Source organism: Geospiza fortis, unplaced genomic scaffold, assembly GCF_000277835.1.
Source record: "Geospiza fortis unplaced genomic scaffold, GeoFor_1.0 scaffold408, whole genome shotgun sequence".
In the NCBI taxonomy this organism is placed as follows: domain Eukaryota; kingdom Metazoa; phylum Chordata; class Aves; order Passeriformes; family Thraupidae; genus Geospiza; species Geospiza fortis.
This window is the reverse complement of record NW_005054330.1, coordinates 2535351-2557773: the sequence shown is the minus strand read 5'-3', so window position 1 is coordinate 2557773 and position 22423 is coordinate 2535351. Positions and strand designations below refer to the sequence as shown.

At 38.1% G+C, this 22423-nt stretch overlaps 1 protein-coding gene across 1 annotated transcript; it reads right to left on the bottom strand.

Annotated features, from left to right (window-relative positions):
- Nucleotides 1-1608: 1608 nt before the first annotated feature.
- Nucleotides 1609-22329, bottom strand: CHFR (checkpoint with forkhead and ring finger domains). Its single transcript, XM_031057421.1, is given in 17 exon segments — nucleotides 1609-4363; nucleotides 6470-6542; nucleotides 7617-7724; nucleotides 7892-7979; nucleotides 8583-8653; nucleotides 9374-9457; nucleotides 9755-9874; nucleotides 10362-10504; nucleotides 11274-11436; nucleotides 11933-12087; nucleotides 12313-12469; nucleotides 12763-12978; nucleotides 13473-13679; nucleotides 13829-13888; nucleotides 15461-15570; nucleotides 20257-20356; nucleotides 22173-22329. Coding segments are annotated over 17 exon segments (2034 nt in total). The 5' UTR covers nucleotides 22309-22329; the 3' UTR covers nucleotides 1609-4320.
- Between the last annotated feature and the right edge of the window lie 94 nt (nucleotides 22330-22423).

Below are 22423 nucleotides of genomic sequence, written 5' to 3'. Positions count from 1 at the left end.
CATATTAAGCATTGCTGTGGGAAATAGTATAATTAGTTTTCTTCAGAACTTATTCCTTGGAATTGTATAAGTGGTATTTCAGCTCCCAAACATCATGCAGAAGGAATGTTAGATAAAATAGGTGGAAAAAAAGCAAAATCCTCACATGTTCTTCAAATCAAGATTTTTTTTTTCCTAACTTTCAGTGACTGTTGACTTATTTTTAAGTGGGCAGACCATAAAAAATAAGGCTCCTTTCCAGCAGACTTCTAAGGGGCCATAAGAAACCAGATTTTCAGAGCATAATTTGGAATATGCATTCACTTCCCAAATTCCTAACTCCTTTTACTTGAATCAGCCTATTTCCCTAAGGTCCTGCTGCAGGCTAAACCATCTGCCCTACACAGTTCTACTGAAGACTGGAAATTGGTACCAAATGCATGTGTTTTGTTTGGTGACTGAAAGAGCTAATAATTAACCTTGGACTGTCAAATACCAAGTTTTTCCTGTTAAATACAATCAAAACAGTTTCAGAGTTTAAGCAAAAATTATTCTGTAGAATTCAAGTACCTGAGCCACTCCAAGGGCTCTAGGAGCTGCCAGAGGCCATACATTTGTTCCCTTCAACCCCACCAACATTTTTCTTTTTTCTTTATGCAGAAAGTGCTTGGAAGAGCTTTGGCTGTGCCAGACCTGATCTCTCAATAGTGCATTAATCCCAAAGCAGCAGCTCCCTCAAACTAAATTAGTTACAAGTCATTTGTGGACATAATGGAGTATAAAACATTTAAATCCACCACTGCAAGTGCAAGGCCAGCCAAAATTACCAGTTTTAAAGGCTACCAGCTCATCTTTCTGGTGCACAGAACAACACTCTTTTCACTTTTACAATACTTAACCTGAGTGTGAGTTTCACTTAAATTTAGCTTGACAGCTGGTTGAAGAACAGCAACATAGATTAGCTACAACATTAAAGGGTATCCAGCTTCAAGTATGGGAATGGCAGCAGCACAAAAATCCCGGGATGCTAAACTGCAACTTGAAGCTTAACAACTCTGGCATCACTGTCTTCCACCTCAGATACAACAGGGCAGGCAAGTCCTCCTATTTACTCAGCAAGGCTAAAGTTCTGTGCAGAAAACGTACTAACAGTAGTCATTTGAAACCTTATAATTTATACAATTGTAATAAAGATGAACACAGTATTACAGTAATTTCATCCAGGCTGCTGTTAAATCACATGGTAAAATACTTGTCACTTCAGTGTTTATGGTGTTACAAGAAACTAAAATAGTAACTACCTTCTTTTAAAAAGTAGCAAACTTTTTAATTTGCAAGCATCTTGAAGCCCTCTTACTTCCATTTAATAATCTTTTGCTCTTATGATTTATTATACATCCTGCAGGGATACTGATGATCCTTTGCAGTATCATCTGACACTTTTAAGGAAGTTTGAGAATGACATAAAAACTCATGTCATTTTCAGTTACTCCAAGTTCAGGGATGGTATTTGCTTGTAAAATCTCAACATTCAAATAACTAAAAGCTTCACTGAGTATTAGCAAGTGTTGCATACATCCATTTCTGTGGTGACAGTACATGCCGCAGGAGAAACACAGACAACTTCAGTAGTTTTTTTTCTTTTTTTTTAATTAATAACTTCTTAGTTCAGGAAAAAAAAGTAAACCACAAAAGAGAACTGGAAGAACTACTCTCCACCTTCTTTATAAAAGAACTTTTCTCAAACAGAGATACTATATACCTTGTTCACCACTATGTCAAATCCTATCATAATCACCTTGGTTTCCACATCTATTCTACCACATTTCATGCTCAGCTTCCAAACATCTCTTATAAAGGAGGTGGGGATGTGCTTTAGACAGGTTAAAAATATGCTGCACCTTTAAAGTATTTAAACAATTACACCAAGCATAGTTCATACATTTATCACATTAACTATCACCTGGTAACCATACATTTAAAAAGGTCTAATGTAGAGTATGTAATACCCATGACAGATACTCTTACTTACTTAAGAGCATATAAAGATCAGGATTTATTCACCCTCCCCATCTGCAAGCCAGTTTCTGATCTCTTCCTGGTACAATATAAACGACAAAAAATCCCTTCATTCCATTGCACTACTGCAACCCTATATGCATAGAAAGGCAGATTAATTACCTGTGACAGGGAAAAGGAAGAAGGGTTTAGAAAAAACAATTTGAAGAACATCTACTGCACAGGTACTTTAGATGTTAAGCACATGAGTTCTGCTGTTTGGGTTTTTTCCCCAGATTTTTTTTTCTTATGGTCACACAATACACCCCTACACAAACATAACTTGAGTAAGTGCAAGTTACTCCTGACCAACATAACAACTTCAGCACAAGAGGCTTGAACACCAGCACAGTGACAAGGCTGTGCTGAAAGCCCATCTGGGGTGTGGGAGTGGTGAATGAAAATGTAAAGCACATTTCTGCATATAATGTGCAAAGGCTTGATCTCCACAACTGCACTTAATTTGCTACATGCACAGCCAGAGATGAAATGAGATCAAAACCAGCTGGGAATGGTTGTCCTGAGAAGATACAATAACCATTAAAAAATCTAAACATAAAATACAAATACAGAAGCAACAGAACATTGTTAATACTAAAAGACAGGAACACACTGTTGTTGTTAAAAGAAGTTTCAAGTAATATTCCAGATCCAATTTCAATCCTACTCACAGGAGGAAATGCCCAGAGATTAGGAAGAGAAGTCCACACAAAGTGTACTTTTAATAGCATAAGGGCATGGTCAACAGACCCATCCTTGCAACAGCTATTTTCAAAAATAAAAAATCTAAACAGAAAGACATCATTCTAATTAGCATTCTTATTAAGATGTGCATTACTGGAAATAGTTGCTTAATTCACTGCAACCAGTAGACACGATGTGCTGCATCATTTGTGCTCCATTATAACACAAGATACTGTGTGTACACTTTTTAACATCCAAGTATAAATCCTGCTCATAAAATAAGGCATACTTAAAACAACATGGTCTCTACAGAGGTAACTTTGTATGATTTCTTCTCATTCTGCTTCACTCTTCTAGGTATGATGAGAACAAAATTGGTCCCAGTAGAGGTTTGTCAACATTAGCAACCAGATTATGATCATATCAATTTGTAGGGAAGGGGGAAAGTTAGGATTTCTTTGTTTTTTATGACAGTTGGGACATCTCCTGAATGAGCTCTGCAGAAGGCATGAAAATAAAATCTACATTTCCTATGTCAGTGACACCAGTGTGCCCCTTCATGATCCCTATCTCTATCCCTATCCAGAAATGCCTCCATATTGCTACAATTTGTCCAAATTCACTCATTTTCTGTAAGATTGTTCCTTCCAGTAAAGCTGCTATATTCTGTTTTAAATTATAGCTTTTTCTACATTTTTACCAGTGTATGCATGCTAGAGAACAGCTGCATTGCAGAGGTACATATTTAGCACACGGTATCAAACCAAAAAAGAAATACAAAAAAAATGAACCAGTGTGTCCTACTGGCTGCTCTATGTCAAAAGCACTGTTTGGTCTTCTGATATAAAACACTACAGAAGTAATATTAGCAGATGTCTGTTCTGCTTCAAGTATTACCCCACCTTTAAATGTGATCTTCAATTTTTTGTGCAATTCTTTTTGTAATTTCACGTGAATAAAAACATCAACATGTCTAAACTAAGAAAGGAAACTGTACTATCTCCACTGTAACACTGTACATATGGTAGAAGCTTTAAGTTGAAACAGCTGTTTATTGGATGGATGTTTTTTGAAAGGAATATTAATGTGGTTTCTAGCCCAAATGCAATGGGTAGCAACAAAATATCGGACTACCGCAAAATGCAGTTACAAATATACACTGACAATATTCTTCTTAAATATTAATGGCTCTTGAAATACCCATCAGATACTTTTACAAAACTTCTCTATTTTAAGTCTATCGATTTTTCTTAGTTTCTTCACAAGTAGTGCAAATACACTCCTTATTCTTAGGTCATCCCAAGATATGGCTGGTTTTTGTGAGTGTGGTTTGTTTGTGTTCTTCACTGAAGTGACACAGGGACACTGTAGTCATGAGCATGGTATGCAATGCTTGCTGGACTACCTTGGAAAAAAAAAATCTACCTTATTCATGTACAGCTGTAAAATTCTACAAATTAAAAAGTTTCACATCAGGTTACCTGATGGAAAAGTTAATGATTCCCTGCTATGGGGGAACTGAGCAGATCCCCTGAAACCTTAAACTGTACAAGCAGTGTAATAACAGGCTTTTGTCCCCTCTCTACAGACTACAAGTTTTCAGTTCTTGAATCTTGTTTGCTCACAAATGTGATTGAATTTCCTGAAATAAAGAAAAACATAAGAATATTAAAATGTAACGAAGTTCTCAGAAGTCAGGCAACAAAAGCAATTCAGCATTTTGCACAGGGTATTTTAAACGTTAAACAGTCTAAAGCAGACCATTTACACACTAAAATCTCTTTTCAGAACCTGTTTAGATCATACTTTACTGTCATTTTACATGTAACAGGATTTTCAACATCTCCCCTGCCTAACCCTCATTAGTTTTATTATGCACACAGAAAACCTGTTATTAAAAAGCATTCCTCTATACTTCTGCATACTTCAAACCCAGAAGGCAATTAAAACAGGAATCGGTGATTTAATTTTCCCCTGCAAGGTATTAGTAACTTTTAGTAGACAGCATTACACAAGTCATTAAGAACTAGAAGTAACTAAGCTAATTTTGTATTTCAACATAAGTGCATTCTCTTAGTGGCTTAGAATCTTCTGGAAAGAAAAAAGTTTTTCTCAGCCTGTATTATGTAAGTTTTATGGGAATGGCAAATCTGTCTTCGTGGATTAAAGAGATAACAATTTACTACCAAGCACTTATTCCCACTTCTCAAAAACATTTCACTGTTCACTCCTTGTTTTTCTCTTGCTTGGGCCATGTGGCCCTTCACACACAACTGAAACAGAAGTTGGGGTGTTGAGTGTATCATTAGATGTGGAGGAAATGGTGCAAAGGAGACCCTGAATTTCCCCCTCAGCTGGATTAGATCAAAGATCAGAAAAGCCTTGCTCACATAATCTAACTACTTAGTAGAACAATTTAGCTCAATTAAAAAAACTAAAATATTATCAGGATATAAAGGAGTGGTATGACAGGACTCTTTGCTTTTATGGATTTTAGGAACTAAGTGTAGCAGCCAGTAAAGTTCTAGGAAGGACTAATGCTTGGGGGAAAAAAAGAAAGAAGGAAAAAAAGAAGGGAAAAAACCCCTGAGTCATTTTTATTCTAGATGAAATTATCCACAACATGAACAAAGATGTCTGGTGAGTACTTTGATATTGAATTAACGCTAACATTTCAAAACAAAATCTCCTCTGGGAACACAGACTGTCCTATAATGTGAAGTTACAGATAGCAGTGGTACTTCAAATTACATCTGCAACTTAAATCCAGAATTATTTTTGAAAGCTATTTGGTAAAACCCTTGAATTTGTAAGAGACTGCAGATGAATATTTTACAAGTCTGTCTTATGATCTGCTTGCCTGAGCTGCACAGACTGGTTATTTTCAACCCACAGTACCTGAAATATTAAAGGAATTATGCTAAGTGGGTATGTACATTGCAACATTAGAAAGATACTGCAGAATCTTCTATTCATTAAGGCAATTTCTCAATAAGGGGTAACAGCTCCTCTATCTTAAATTACACTGAGAATTTAGAGAATTATTCATAAGGCAAGAAAGATTTTTCAACCCTCCCTGAAACCAGTTAGTTCTTAGGGAGAAAATTTTTGTTTTGTTTTATGAGTCTTTAATATTTGTCTTACTACATGTGCATATTTTTATAAGAATAAAACTGCATTGGTCATCAGAGGCCTTGATATTTTTACTCAAGAAGCTTGATTTATTTCGGAAGGACATTTCTCTCCAGATACCAGGAGTCCAAGGCTAGTATGAAAACTCTTGACAAGTAGACGGTTAATCTCTTTTCAGGCTCAGTATTTAATTTTTGAGGCATGCCAGATTCCTTGGGTCAGAGATGTAAGACCTAGAACCTCCTCAGGAACCTGCTGTGGCTTATGTTACATGCTCCAAGCTGCTCTTGTTGCTAATTATTCCCACCAATTGATTCCTTCAGTGGAAGCTGCACTTCACTAAAAGAATCCTTCCACCCCAGTGGGTGCAAAAACAGACTCAAGAAGTGTCAGCCATGGGTTACATCAACTTACAAGTGCTGGCAGTGCCCTGATGCACGGAGGGCTCATTTCAAAGTTGTGTTAAGAACAAAAATGACAAAAAATTCCCCAATGCACACCCAATCCTACTTTATGCTGCAAGTTCTGGCAATTGAAAGGCTGCATTTAGATTGTTGCTGGTTTGGGTTTTTTAAGGAAAACAAGGCAAAACCACCTTGTAAAGTGTACAACTTACATGGCGTGGTGTGCTTTGACCTGAGTTCGACAGTTGCGTCCCCAGTAGCAATCAGGACGTGACGTGACAGTCACTACAAGAAGAGCAAATGAAATGCTGCATTTATTACAAAAGTCATTAAAGTGACCCAGATTATTAAGGCACTGCTAATGGTGGTTACTCATCAGAAACAACACATGACTGGCAAGAAATGACTGTAGAGCTATATTGTTTCACCTTTCTGGGAACAAAGCAAACACTCTGTGAAGGACAAAAAATTAGTTTTTAATGTTAATGCAGAATTATGGTGAAAGTATATGGTTCTCAGTGCTGTCAACTGAAGTTTTACCATTTATTTTAATAGAGATGGACTTGATTAGACACTCTGCATTTGTGTAGATGTATTTCCATACAAAAGAAAAATTATTAATTTGGTTTATGCAGAGTTTGCTGCTTTCCCCCACCTTCACATACATTACAACTCAGCTGTCCAGCACCTGAACTGAAAACCAATGCTAAGGGCAAACCAGGTGCACAATTTTTGCTCATTATGCACAGCAGCACAAGGAGAAATCTCAACAACTTAAGACTGGGAAGCTGTTCCTAATAGCAAGAACTAAGTAATATTTAAAAGCAAACTGTTGGAACAGCTTCTATCCCAAACAAATTTAGGTCTGAATGAGGGACAGTTGCTTGCATGCCATTTTATACTAAAACTGTAAATGCAAAGATTTAGAATCAGTTTATGAAAGCATTCTTGTTCCTAGTTGAGAGCTGGTAAAGTGTTAAATTGTTCAGAAGATGCATCATTCTATGCATTTAAGAGGGAAAAAATTTAATTAAGCAATTGGTTCCTATATTGCTAATTGGTTGACTATATTCTCATTTTACTGAGTTCCTCTTTTCACTCTGCAGATACACTTATTCTACAGATGAGAAACGATACTGAAAGAAAAGGTTCCACCAGGGAGTCTGAAAATAACTATACACAAGCTTAGCAGCTGACAAGTAAAGCAAGGAGCTAAGACATTAGCCCTGCAACAAGATTTGCAATAGGCTACATGAAAGTACCAAAAGAACACCAATACAAAGATAAAACTCATGTTAACTCTTTAAACTACTTTTCCCCTCCTTACTGAGGGGAAAAGTAATTTAAAACAATCCCCACCTGGCAATTCAGCAACAGGAATATTCTGCCTGTACTGGTAGGCAAGTTCTCGAAAGCTGCGAAGGCCACAACAGTAGCAAAGCACTGTGTTCCCAGTAATTCTGTAATCTGGGGAGAAAACCAGTTTGTAAAAATGTAAGGCTTAATAAATCAGGTTTAACTAAAGATCCAGGACTGCACTGGTTCTGTACACAGAACTCCCAACTTCTTGATAACATTGCTGAGTTACATCCAGACAAGGAGTCATGCACGTGCAAACTGAACACAACACATACCTGACAACATAAAAACTCCTCTTTGAAGAGCTAAGAGACTTTCATTTAACATATTTTTCCATGTCAGACCCCTGGATGCCAGGTAATCCTGAAAAGAGCAATTTCAATGTTTAATCTAGAAAAATCTCCAATCTTAAAGAGCAAGCAAGACATTTATTCTCAAATATTTCCAAATTTATCAGTAACTATGTTTTCAGAATGGGTTTATGCTGATGACAAGAAAAAATTAAATACCTGTAACTTAATTAGCATGATACATTCAGACCACCTTCCCCTAAGTATCTTTTTCAGATCTCCACCTTTGCCAAAAGTTTGCAAATAGATTCACTCCAGTCACATTCTCATTCACCTCAAATCAAGATTTCATCCAGTTTACCTAATTTAGGCAACCCTGTTTTAGTATGGGCAAAATATCTTCCATACAAGTTAGTGTGAAATTTAACTTGTCTGGGACAAAACATTTAACAAGCATTGCTTTCCTGGTATGTTTTTATTGAATTATTTTTCTCTTAAATAGTATCTTGGATGATCATTTGGAGCTCATTTAATCAGCCTTTTAGAATCACGTTCTGCAAGTGACACAGTGCTGCCACTGTAAGGATCAGGCAGCACATCACTTCTACTTCATCAGTGAGTACATCTTAAACTTTGTACAGTTGTTATTATCACACACAATGATTTTTAAACATACCTTTAGGATATCTGATTCATAGTGGTTGTTATTCAGGACGCCATCTAAACACTTATCACCAAGATTTATTTCTAATCAGAAAAAAAAGAAGAAGAAAAGTTACTATTTCTTGCCCAAACCCTGTGGCCCTCACACATTTTCTGAAGGTTCTTCTGTTTCCTGAAATAACATGCACAGGCTCATGTGAGCACCAAGTACATGACTGCACTCAACATGTGCTAATGCATGTGATTTGTAACTTCCAGTGGCACAGACAAGATCCTGAGATTTTAAAATTTCAGCTTCAGTCCACAAACACTACCAAGCTGCACAAATCACCAGTGCTAATAAAGCATATTCTATTAGGTCCAAACTGCAGCCAAGCCATTCCAACAGCTCTAATTTACTTTTTTTAAAAGTCATAAAACTTTCAGTTTCAGAAGTCTGCATGTTTAAGAGGGCAAGATTCTTTTCTAATCTGATATCATCGGATGTTCAGCGCTTTTATACTGGTTTGTATGATTCTCTTACTAGACTGAAATACACCATGGTTTTTTGTATTTGGAAAAAGTTGTGCTCAGCAAGTGTAGTTTACCCCAATATTGTATGAAGACACAAAGTTAAATCCTGTCAAAGTTAAGACACATGCCACTTCAATTTTTTGTGTTTGTGATGTGAGGACACAGGCCTTGCTTCTTTTTTTGCATGGTTGTGCTACAGACTAATCTGTTCTTAAGTTATTTAAAGTTCAAGACAGGCAGACGTTATTGCAAAGTGAACAGGCTGATAAGCAAAAAATTACTCCACAGTACCACAGAATGGTGCCAAGCAGCCAAAACACGCCATGCGAGTGCAGCCCCAGTACAAGTGACAGAAGGGCTGCAGACAAACTGTGCCTGTAAAAGAACAAAGAAAACCCCTTGTAAGGACCTGAATACAAAACTCAACAGTTACCATTCTCATAAATCAGCAACAACAGAGTCCTAATAAACTTGGTTTAAAAAAAGTACAACTTTCTCATTTAAAATACATTCTTCAAAGGACTAATAAATTCTTTAAAGGAAGATTCTTGCATGCTGTCACTACAAGCATCCAAGAAGATTCATACAAAAAAACAGTCTTCTAAGTAAATTTAAGTTTAATAATAAATAAGGAGAGAGTTCTGTAGAAAATAAAATAAAAAGTGTACACACATTGCTGAGGAGCAACATGAGGATTCTGTTCACGCTCTGCCCTACGGTCAGGCATTGGCTGAAAGCAGCAGGTGCATATTACATGACTTCCTTGAGCAGGACACACATATTCCTGAACAGCTGGGTGAGTTAAAAAGGAAAAAAAAAAAGATTGAACAATTTACACAATTACAATTTGGATGAGGAATCTTAGTGAATATTAACAAAATAAAAATCTCAAAGTAACAAGCAATCTTTTTACAAAGACTCCATGAAGCAGTAGAAAAACAGAATTCAGACTTCTGAACTGCACAGGTGTGTAAAATATTTCAGTATGTAGAAAAGGTTAAGAACTTTTCAACCATCTCATCAACCATCAGCAATCCATTTTGGACAATCACAGCCAAACGCTGTATTTGCAAAGACATTGGTGGGCAGTTGTTCTCACAGTCCTGTGAGAGGGAGTTTGCTTAGGTCTAACTTAGTTCATTGCTGTAGCACAGCTCATTGCTTAGCTCAGGGGAGGTGGAGATGATATTCAACGAACCCCAGCCATTCTGTGACTCTGCCCTGAGTGTCTGAGTTGCAGTATTTTAGTGCTGCACTGCTGGGGCAATGTGACACTGACCTGCAGGGAAGTTGGCAGAGGTTGATGGAGCATCTCCCAGGGCCTGCATTCCTCCTGCCTCTGTCTCCTGGCCTGTGCCAGGCACAGTTGGAACAGAGTGTCTTCGGTACCCTGGGCACTGTCTGCATACTATATATGGTTGACTGAAAGAACAATGTGAAATTACACCAAACAAATGCAAATACAACTTAGGGCACTATGCTAAACAAGGTTGGTCAGACTCTCAAAGTTTAAATTTCGGATTTCCTCATTCAGTAACAGATGAAAGCTTATGTAATTCAGTACCTAGCTCTGCTGTGGCTGTGACAGATAAAAACTTTGGGTTTTGTAGTGTTCCTCAAGAAGTTTTAAACACAAGGTAAAGTAAAAAAAGGGCAATGTGACTGAAAGAGAGAGGAACAAAGTTGGAATAGTTATCTACAAGAATTCTTCTGTTCCTCTGTAGACATTCAGCAAAAAATGTTTGCTGTTGAAAAGAAAGAGGAGGTATTTTGGTACTTGGGAATCCCTAGAGTCAAGCATCAGCTGCTTTGGTACCATACACCAAGTGAAAACAGCCACATAAGAAACCACAATAATTGCAAACATTCATAGAATCATGGACTGCTTTATCTCCCAATAAGATCTTAGCCAGAAACCTGTCTTTTTTTACTGCACAATTCAACATAGAACTGTTGGTCACAAACTGAATTTTGCTGGATTTCTACGAAGTTCTAATTTCTGCTGATTGCTCAAGGTTCAAAAGGATGGCCAGCAAAACTACCAAGTTAATTACTGTCAAGAATGAACTTAATCTGCAGATTCTGGCAATGACCATGGAAATACTATCAGCAATAAGAGCATTTGTGAAAGTAGCTCAGTTTGTGGGTCTGTGCATTCAAACATAGGCACACAACTTAAAAACAGAGATACCTGATATCTGAGGATTCACTGTCTACATCAGACAATTCCAGTAAATCTTCAGAACTTCCCTCCTCATCTGAAAAGGATCTCCGCACCTTAGGCTGCAACATGTCTTGAGTAATTTTGTTTCTGGCATCCATGTTCCGAACATCCTCTTCATTGCGACATTTATCTGGCAGGAGAACCAAATTCTAATTTCAAGAGAAAATAACACCCCACATCCCTTATCTGCACTCTGCTTTCTTAATACAGTTACCATTATTGTGCTTTCATTTCCATAAGACTTGTTTTTGGATGAGAGAGTTCTAGATCATCTTAAATTCCCCTCTCTGTTAAGGAGGTCCAGTATCAGGCAACTTAAGCTTTGTTTTCAAGGGGCCATAATCAACGTTAATTAAATCCATATTCAAGTATGTTTTTCAAAAGTATCCTTCTCATGATTAAGTAACAAATTAAAATGAAGCATTAGCACAGTTACATTATTAAATCACCTTCCACAGGTTATTATGTCATGTTAAATGCACTTGTTTTCTGACAAGCCATGTCAGAAAGAACAGCAGGGTTAGAAAACACACAGGTATTTTATAGACAACAGTGTGTCCTGACATCAGTTATGCAGCCCATGTGTGAAATCTACCGGATTCTGCCACAGACACTGTTCAACTTGCCTGGATGCTGAATCAGATAAGCTTCAACCAAGTTGTTCAATATGTGATTTTTACAAATACGTTCTACTGGACAACGACAAGTTGGACACAAAGAAGATCTTTCCATCCATCCTGAGTAGCAGGCAGCACAAAAAGTATGCATACAAGGCTGCAGGCTGGAAAACAAAGAAATGGAGTCAAAACACAAATCTTTCATTTTTTTGAGATATATCCATAACTCTGAAAAAACAATTTAGCATTGATTTGACTATCTACATAGGGTCGGAAAAGGAAAATCAAGAGGGCTTGTGAAAATGCTGATTATCCTGACCTCCTCAAACAGCTGTCATTGAATGTCTTGCATTATTACCACATGATTAAAGCTTTTGTCCCTTACGTACCTTACACAGTCATGCAGCAGTTCTTGGCAGATAATGCAAGTTAACGTCTCTTCCATCTTATCTGGTTTCACATTTGATGTTTTTGCATCTTCAGAGCCAATTTTAATTATACATTCACTTGGAGCTGCTGGTGAAAGATTTGGACAAGTATCTTCATCTACAAAGACAGAAGGAGATAGTTTTTAAAGCTTTTTTTAACTTATTTCTATTCAAGTATTAAAAAAATCCCTGAAAGATCTGCACTGATTGACTGTTCACTGGCAACAGTCCCAAAAGAGATTCTTGCTTTACACACCACAGCTTCTGCTACTGAAGACATTATTTCCATGGGACCAGAAATCAAGTAAGTGAGACACAAGAAACAAGCTGAAGGACTGATGACAGCTGTTGTAATTCAGTTTGGAGGGGTAGGGGTGAGGGTTAAGTTGCAGAACACTATAGTATACTAGCCTCCTTTTAGTTTCTTCTTAGCAGGTTCCAAACCTTCCTCCTCCCCTGCTCTTTGAGAATCTGATTCTGCATTTTCTTTGTCAGTGATTTCTGCAGCAATTGCAGAAGCTTCAGCATTCACATCCACCTTTTCATGCTTGTCGTGCAGTGCTCTTACACACATGGATTCCAAAACAGGGAAGGCAGGCACAGGAGTGACAACTGAGGACTGTGATCCTAAAAAACAAAAACAGGAACATGAACATGGCTGCACACAGCTATGGGATGTGTGAAAACAAAAGGTACTCAAACTGATTTGGCACACGCATCAATCCAAACATCTGAATAGGAAAAAGTGGAGCAGAAAAGCGAAGTCTGCATAACTTACTAAACACACTCTGAACCAATCTGCTAATTGGAAAACCTGAGGGAAAAACAACCTATTAGTTGTGTAACCCTACTTAAAATCCCCATTCCTATTTCAACTGAGGAGTATTTATTCTTAAGACTATTATCCACACCAGGTCTTCCTGACAAAGATGCCAGGCCAGGGTTATGCAATACTGATCATACGTAACAGGTTGGGATCACAGCAAAGGGAAAGCTTTGTTTCCATAGAAGCCAATGAGGTCCCAATGAACTGCTGACAAATGCATCCGGGAAATCTCAATTCCTTCACTCATCCATCAGGATTTACCCTGCCTGCCCACAGAGAGAAAGTTAAACTGTACACATCCACCTGATATTTTGAACAGACGCAGACTCGACTGGAGAGGTAGGAGAAGCATTAAAGAGGTTTGATGTAGAAGTAGATGGCTGTGGTTCCTCATAGCAAGACTGAGTAGCTGACAGTGATGAGGTAATTTGGGTCTCATCATTACTTCTTCCTGTACTTGAGGTATCTTTGGTCACACGGTATTGGTTTTCTACATTTACTTCTACAGTTGGAACGGGAGAAAGGAAAGAAAAATATCTTTGTGACAATCAACACATCATGGCTTCAAAATTCCAAGGAATCAAACTCTCTCAAGAGGGTTACATTAGTCATTGGAGCTTAGCTCCTCTCCATGGATCCTGAATTACTTACCTACTGGTTCTTGACTTGCATCTTGTTTTGTGTTTAAGGATTCATAAAGATAAGCAACATCTGAAAGAGATTTTAAAATATTAATTGTGCTCTTGAAACAAAAATTCACTTAATCCCACATAAACAACTTCTATTCACAAGTGGCTGCATCCCTAAAGTGTCTGACAATGGAAGAGGCAAATGAGGGGTCACCTCAATAGTACCATGTTAATACTCCTACTTAGGAGGCAATTAGGAGCAGCACAGCAAGATCTTTTCTTCCCAGGAAACCAGGCAGAGCAGCTTTTGTGTGACGTTTAACTTGTGCCAGCCATGGAACCAGAGGCTTAATCATTTCTTAAACCGAAAATCTGCTCTGTCAGAACAGACTGTATTTTTACTGATACTTGAATCGAAGTTCTTCGAAGAAGCTTATGATTTCTGAGCTCAATTCTTAACCTCTTCAATCAATATTATTTCATTTCTTTGTGAGATACATGAACTCTCAAAAATACAGATTGGGACATGCCCTAAGTTTCAGCCAGAAACTAATTTAGAATCTATTAATAAAACCAACTGGATAATATCCTTTTCTTTTCAATCGTACTTGAATTTAATATTGTTCCAAAAATTCCTCTACCTTGCTACCTTTTTGTCACCTCCAACCACCTACAAGCAAATAGGACTGTCTTAGTTTGCAGCAATCCTTTTTCTGATCAGAATTTAAAATTTTGTCTCCTTCAGTAGAACTTAGAATGGCCAAACAGGCAAGCCCTAAATTTTTCCTCTGTGTTTGAAAATGGAAAAGCTGAAAAAGCAAAACTGGAGGCTTGGTAATTTAACTACTTATTAACCCAAATGGAAATCAGTGATTCAGTTCATTGCCTGGAAAATTCACCCAAGTGATTCATCTAAGTAGCATCAAGTGCAATAGTGCCAGCTCAGAAAGGATTTGTGAGATAAACTCCACAGACAGAAAAATACAGCTTATCATTGCTTCATGTAACATTTACACCAAACAGCATAAATGTGTCTACCTGTAAATAAATTAACAGCAATTTCATAAAGGAAGTATTTAAACAGTGAGTATGTATCTGGAATTTTAAAATTAACAGTTTGTATGTTTATTACTGCATGAAAACTGTAAATACAGCATTGTTCCAAGTTTACCAATTCTACTTTCACTGTAGGGTTTTCCCCATCTCCCCCCCCACCCCTTTTGCCTCTTCCTCTTTAAAACAAAAAAGCCAACCTACATACACAAAAAACCTACACACACAAAACAAAAAGCTTTTGCAGCCTTTCCTGCTGCTGCTAAAAACTGCTTCACTGGGATATATAAAGTATCACTAACTACCCCAGCAATTTGACTTCTAAAAGAAGCACTGGACATGTGATTAGAACCTCATTACTTACCATTCCATGCATTAGCTCTACCAAAATTACTTCTAGGCACATTTAAATTTCAGACAGTTGCTCAGATTTGTCTCTGTAAAAACTGGCACATCCATGACCTCTTCTCTAGAGACTTGTTTTTAAACACATTTCTCTTTAAAGCAGAACTACTCAATTTTATTATACTGATATTTCTTTTCCCTCATGACTCAAAAGAAAATGACTAAGCACACCATTTAAAAAGTATTATTCACTTACTGTTCTCTGGCTCATTTTTTCTGTAAACAACATAGATCACATCCCCAGTCTGTAATGGGTATGTCTGCTTCTTAACCACTTTCAGTTTATTAATTACTGTTCCATTAGTACTGTAAAGAGAACAGATAACTTAGCATAAATGTTTTTATAATCACACGGGAGAAGGAAGGGAAAACACAAGATACATTTAAATACTGGCTGCCCCCTAAAAATGTAAGTGGACTTAAAATATTTTTTTTTAAAAAGGAAGTTTAGCAACAAAAAGTTTCTCTCAAAGACAGAAATGCAGAGCTACTGGAACTTCAACGCTCATTTGCACTACTGGTGAAGAGATAGCAGTTGACAGACAAAAGACCCCTGATATTTGGCTAATGTCTCCAAATAATGAGATGATTGTTTCTGTACTCTCCACCCTTTAAGTATAAAACCAAAAGGACAATATGAGTTCTATTCAAAAAGTTCCAGGCTCTGTTTTCCATTTAATACTGGAAATCTCCTGAGATGTTCTGTGACAAAGGAACTTCTCCTGTATTCCTGTACAGTCAGGGATGTCATGTAGTGTTGATTTTTTTGCTCCCTCTTCCTTCAAAAAGGAAAAAAACCTAAAATTGTGAGTTCACTTGGATTGTTTGCAACTTGAAAGTGAGAAGTTAACAAGGTGAAAAAAAGTGATATATAATGAAAGATGAATTGGAATGAATTATTTTGATATTGATAAAAAATTAAATACTTGTAGAAGAAATTAAACTAGGGAAAATGAAAATGCAGAGCATTGCTGATTAATTTCTTTATCCCCTTAACTATGGGTGATGTTGTATACACAAGCCATTAATGTTTTATTATAAAGTCAAGTTATTCAAGTACTGAATAATTCCAGCTCACTTGCAGTAAGCATCCTTCAGGGCTGCAGCCCTCTCGAATTTCAGACTTCTGCCACTCAAAATCTCAGCAATTGGTACCAAATATGAATGAACAGAAAATACCTGCTTTTCCTCCTCTGCAGAGCAGCTGCAAGAAATAACAGCAAAGCTGTGCTGCCACCTCCTGGAGGCACGGCCCGTGCCCAGGGCACTGTGGACTGTCCCTCACTGCAGGGGAGTTTTTTGGAAATAAGCACCTTCCCCCTTGTCTTTTCTAACACAAAAGTATGAATTAAAAGTCCAAAAGGAAAACCAAGCCCTTTGGAAGCACTACAGCAAGTCGTGATCAAGGTATTATTTCTTGGTCTTGCTGCTGCAGCTGCTTCCACAGTCTCTGCGGCTGAATCAACTAATCCAACATAAATGAGATGCTACTTTAAACTTTCAAGAAATGAAAAAAAATTTTGGGCCGCACTGATGAAACTTCAAGCTTCTCTTACAAGCAAGAAAACCACTCATAGCTTATCCTTTTCCCCTCAGGCATACAGGTGGTGACTAGGCTGAAAGACATAAGCACTAAAGAACCAGCAGAACAGAGAAATCACAAAATGATTACCAAAGGTTAACAATTAAGAGGAAAACAGAATTTCAGTCCCTCTGTTAAAAACAACACTGATTTTTTACTTCATACTGATGGTAGTGATAACATTTAAAAAGATTATGTTGAAGCAAAAATTGTATCTCCTTCAATTGCCAAATAGTTTGCACCAACCTCTGAAACCTGTCAGAGGTCCTTTAACAAAACCAGGAAACATCAAATTTGAACCTCCTCAGTTTTCCAGAAGGCATCTCCCATCTGCCCCAAGTGTTCTAGACCTTCTTTTATAATAAATCAGCTACATTCAAGTAACAAGATTTGTCTTTTACTGAATTTTAACTTCTACAGGCAATTCCTAGCCCCAACATTTCACTAAACATGGGGGGGGGAGGGGGGGGAAATGTCACAATAATGTATTTTGTGAAGTAACTCTGTCATGACTGCCAAGTTCCAAGATTATTCTGGGGAACAATAACACAAGGTATTTTTGGGGAAACGAAAAAGCCCAAAATATCACACATCTAGTAACCACTCAGGCTTGGTTTCACAAAGCAAGATGCAGAAATAGCTATGCAAGATCCTATTCATCAAACTGACCACAGACAGCCAAATCTTCTCAGTTCTGTAGTTACACAGACTTCAATGAGAGCTGACTAATGAATTATTTGGCACACATGGACCCAAATGAAATGGGAATAAATGGATATCACTTGACACAGAAAATCATAAGCTTTTCTTCAATGCATTAATAAATGAAAGCAGTTGTATTTATCTCTCAGCCAACAACCAAAGGGAAAAAATTATTCAGCGATCCCAGATAATTGTATCAGCCTTTCACTTCCAATTCCAGGCTTTAGCATGAGGCTTTTAACAGATATGGTGACATTCCAGATTAATGTTGTGAGTAGACACACATGATAAATTATGACATTTATACATTCTTCTATGTTTCAAATTAAGCTCCCTATAAAATAAGTAGAAAGTACAATGAGAATCCCAAATATGAAGGCCATTCATTAGGACTAGATATTGAACTGATGCCAACTGGCTGTACCATTTTTCAAGTGGAGAAGAAAAACAGTACTATCAGATATAAAATGTGTTGTCAAACTATGTCACAAAATGTTCCAATGTCACTTTTTTAATCAGTGAATGAAAAAAGCCAGGCCTTGACTCAATTCCAATGTGGTTGGTGACTCTACAGTTTCATTAATGAACCATAAATTCTGTTTACTTCCCAATCCCATCTGCTGCGCAGAATTGATATGAACAGCTTCACTCAGAACAGGGCTACTTTTGAAGTAGATGAATGATCTTTGTGTTGTAAGAAACTTTCATATCCTTCCAAGAAAAATGCCAGACTAAAAATTTCTAATATTTATTTGCATCCATCCAGGAAAAGAATGTAGTTTATGTTAAAGCTTCTGGCTTAACAGTTATCTGGTATTGAAGTGCATATAATCCTGAACACACTGTAAACTGAAATGAGTTTTGAATTCTATTAAGGTACAGAATCCCTTCTGTACTGTAATTCTCCACTCCCTCAGTGTTCATAGACATAGTTTTGACTGGAGGGTGAGGAGAATTCAGTAGCAGAAGGGACACCAGCAACAACTGCAGATCAACCTCTGATTTACCCACAAAAAGGGAGTATCTGCTTGCCTGTCATATGAGTATCAGCCTTGTCTAAATAGTTTTCTGATCAGAAACATCACCTACTACCTAGCATCTTAAAAGGAAAAAGCCTACAAAATAACAAGAAATTACACTAGCTGCCTTTAAAATTTCTTTTGCAAAATGGAGAATCTTAGGACTGCTTTTACTGGGAGAAATCCAACTGCTGCCTCCACTGTGTTAGGTCAGCTTGTACAATTTGTTTTCTTTCAAGCAGTATAAAGCAACTACTGCATGGTTTGGAAAATAAAGCAGAAACATATCCAAAAAGAGGGCGAGTCTGAGTATCTTATTTTACTATTTGCTAACTCTTGGCTTTTGTTACTTTTAAACTTTTATTTACTCAATAATTTTGAATGCTCTACATATTTTCTTTCACTTGCAAATTTTGGGTAATTCTTTTAAAGTACATTCAAGAACACATTATGCTATCAGAAGACAAAATGTTGGCTGTCTACATATATTTGATTATATTCTTTGGATTAGACACAACAGAGAAACAAAGTCCACTCAGTTTGACTGTCCCACACTCACTCCCTCCTTCAATGCATTCCTCTTCACCAGAAAAATCTGAGCTTGACCACAGCAATGTTTCCAAATTATTTTCCACTTCAGAGAAGAAAAAGCTGACCTTGCAGTATTTTTCTGTGACTCTGAGCATCTGTACTGCCAACTCAAACATTCAAGAACCATCTTCCTTCAGCCTGATGTTTTTGGGACTCATCTACTATTTGGCACAAACATTGGAAGACCCAGAAGAACCAGCAGGGTTTTCTGCAAGCAGTCATATCAAACCTGTTTGGCTTCTTGATTCAGCAATTGGCAGCCACACTTCAACTCACAAGAGGGAGAGGACTCCAGGGATTTACTCTTTGTTAGATACACAGAAGTGTAACAGGCACAAGCAGCTCCCTGGCAATGCTCCATGGTGCAGCCTTTCTGTTACACTACCTTGTTACAAGCCTCACCTTTTCATGAATATGCCATACACAAAATTAACTTTAATTTGGCTCTGCTAGTTTTCAGCTGGCTGCACCTTCTGCCTCAGGGGGTGGGTAAGGGAAAAAATAGGCAGGAATGTTTCTGCATCATGCACAATTTATTTAGCTCGTTCTGTCATAACATGGGTTTAAACCAATTCTACCAAGGACAGTTTGTCAGGTGAGATTTATAGCTACACTCTGAGGCTGCCATGATAGGCAAACATGGTTTGGTTTGTTGTTTGGAACATCCTGAAATTTAGGACTATACAGGAGAATGACAACTATAAACCTTTCCCAGACATCCCAGGAAATCTTTTTTCCCCAAAAATTTAGCATTCTGTCCCACAGTTTCTGGGAGTATAAACCCTGCAGGAATCTATCCTGGATCTTTCTCTAATTACAACCTTGAAGAGGAGAGGGAATACACCCTTATCAGGTTTGCAGATGACAACAAAGCAGGGGCAGAGCTGCCCTCAGGGGCACTCTGGCAGGCCAGCAGAATGTGCCCACGATGTACAAAGATAAAGAGGAAAGCTTCACATTTGAGGTTGTGAAGGGATATCATGTTCAATCCCTGTTTCAACCCTGAAGGCAATTAAATAGGTTATTATGGTAGCTCAGGGTTAGTATAAACTGCTGAGCTTTTGACAAAAGTCCCTCCAAGAACATTGAGAAACCAACCTTGTATCTTCCAATGACACTTGACCAGACTCTTCATCCACTATGATTTTACAGTGATCTCCAGACACCAACTTGTTGCCAGGGAAAGACAAGTCACAGCCTTAAAAAGAAAGATTTTCCAGCAAGCTTAAAAATACACATTACACAGTCAGATCAGCATTCCACATGGCTATAAATGCAACATAAACTGAGTCATGTACATCTGCAATAGTTCAAAACTCCTGCTGTCACACAGGCAGCAACACAGCCTTGTGTGAGACACATAAATACAAGTGGTGAGATAGCCCCATGTGCTGATATAGCCATTTCAACCATGTGAAGATGTTTCAGTTCCCTTTTCCCCTCAGTCCTAGCCCTCAAAGATGGAAATCAAATCACAATTACTCTGTTCTACTGTGCTACAGAAATATCCACATATATCTGAGGTGCTCAATTTAACTCCTAAAGGCCCACATGTCACAGCACTCAGCTCTTTTTCCACATCATTGTAATGCTGTTTAATTGGATTTAACTTCTGTTTTATTCTGGTGTATTGGAGGGAAGTAGTAAGAACAAATAACTGATTTAAAAAATACGTAAAAATTATTAGCACTGTTCTATCTTACAGTCTTTTGTTTGTTTTTAAACAGGAAAGTTTTCCTAATCTCTGTTGACAACATTAACATTATTATGTTAACAAAGCTGAAGAGAATTACAATCCAGGACTAAGATTTAGGGATACAAAGGAGAAGTGTCACGACGATGTGATAAAAACCTTCCTACCTCCAACTCAAGGGCTCTGAGAAAATCTAGTCTTTTTACCTCACTTTAACATTGAATATTCAAGACAACACTCAAGGTTCTCCACTGATCTCTCACAAAGGACTCAAAGCACTAAAAGCTTACACCAAAGCTATAATTAACAACCACGATTCCCCTCCACCTATTCACACTGCGAGTGAACTGATCACAACAGATCCAGCAGGAAAGCAGCAAGCACTACCTCATACTGCTTATAAAGTCACAATTTGGTATTCTAGTAACCACCCCCATTAGCAAACAGCTATTGAAAGCTGTTTGCTACTGAACAAGAAAGAATTCACCTTTTTTCTGCCAGACAACCCTCAAACAGTCATCAGCTTAAAGAATTTACCCACAGCTTAATGATAAGCAATCTCAATAGATATCACCAACTGCAAATTTGCAAAACATTTTTCCTACAAGACACTGCCTTTCTCAGAGAGCTACAGCATCTGGTGTTTGCTCACAACTATTTACAGGAAGTGACTGATCAGCCAAACAGCTTGAACTGATGAACAGGAAAAAGAAAATTAGCACTGTCAAGGCAGCATAAAAGAAAGTTAAAACACTTCAGTCCTTGTTTCAAACACAGTGAGCATGAAATGCTTTAAAACAAAGGCAAGTAGTACAAGTCCTAGACTCTGGGAATAAAGCTTTCAAATCGACTCTCAGAGAAACTTTCAGTACTTGTTGGCAGTCTTTATAAGGCCAGACGAATTAAGGGCTTTTATGTGGGTGTTTTCTTCTCTGTGAAGCCGAAGCATTTTGCATTGCAGTTCCAACTTATTTTAACCACAGAAACGAAACTGGAACGTAAACAAGACTGAAGCACAGAAACTTCTGAATCAACAACTGGGTTTCCTTATTTACACAAACTGCCACAGACTACCTAAAAAGGCACACTGACTTTAAAACGTGTCACAAGTTACTGAAAAAGAAAAGGTCAGCATAAAACTACTTATTCACACAGCTGAGGTAAACTGGGAATTCAGGGGGGCCTGGCAAGCACCTCCAACAGCTGGAAGCACCAAACCCAACTAGTTTCAGTCCCGCTCCCAGCGCTGTGAAGGCCGGGAGCGGGATGGCTGCTGTCCCCGAACACCGCCCCAGGCCAGCGCAGCGCGCCCCTGCCCCACCTTTCTTCCGCCCAATGGTCCATTCTCTTTTCAGCAGCAGGACGTGCGGCTCTGCCTCATCAGCACCCAGCCGGATCAGCTTCCCCCAGGGCTGCGGCTGCTGCTGGCTCTGCTCGCCTCCTTCCGACTGCTCCATTTGGATTCACATCTGACAAAAACAAACAAAGCGAACCCAAACCCCATGACCACAAGGCACCCGGGGCGGCACAGCGCTCCCTGGCACCCCCGGGGCCGGGCCCGGCGCGCCGCTG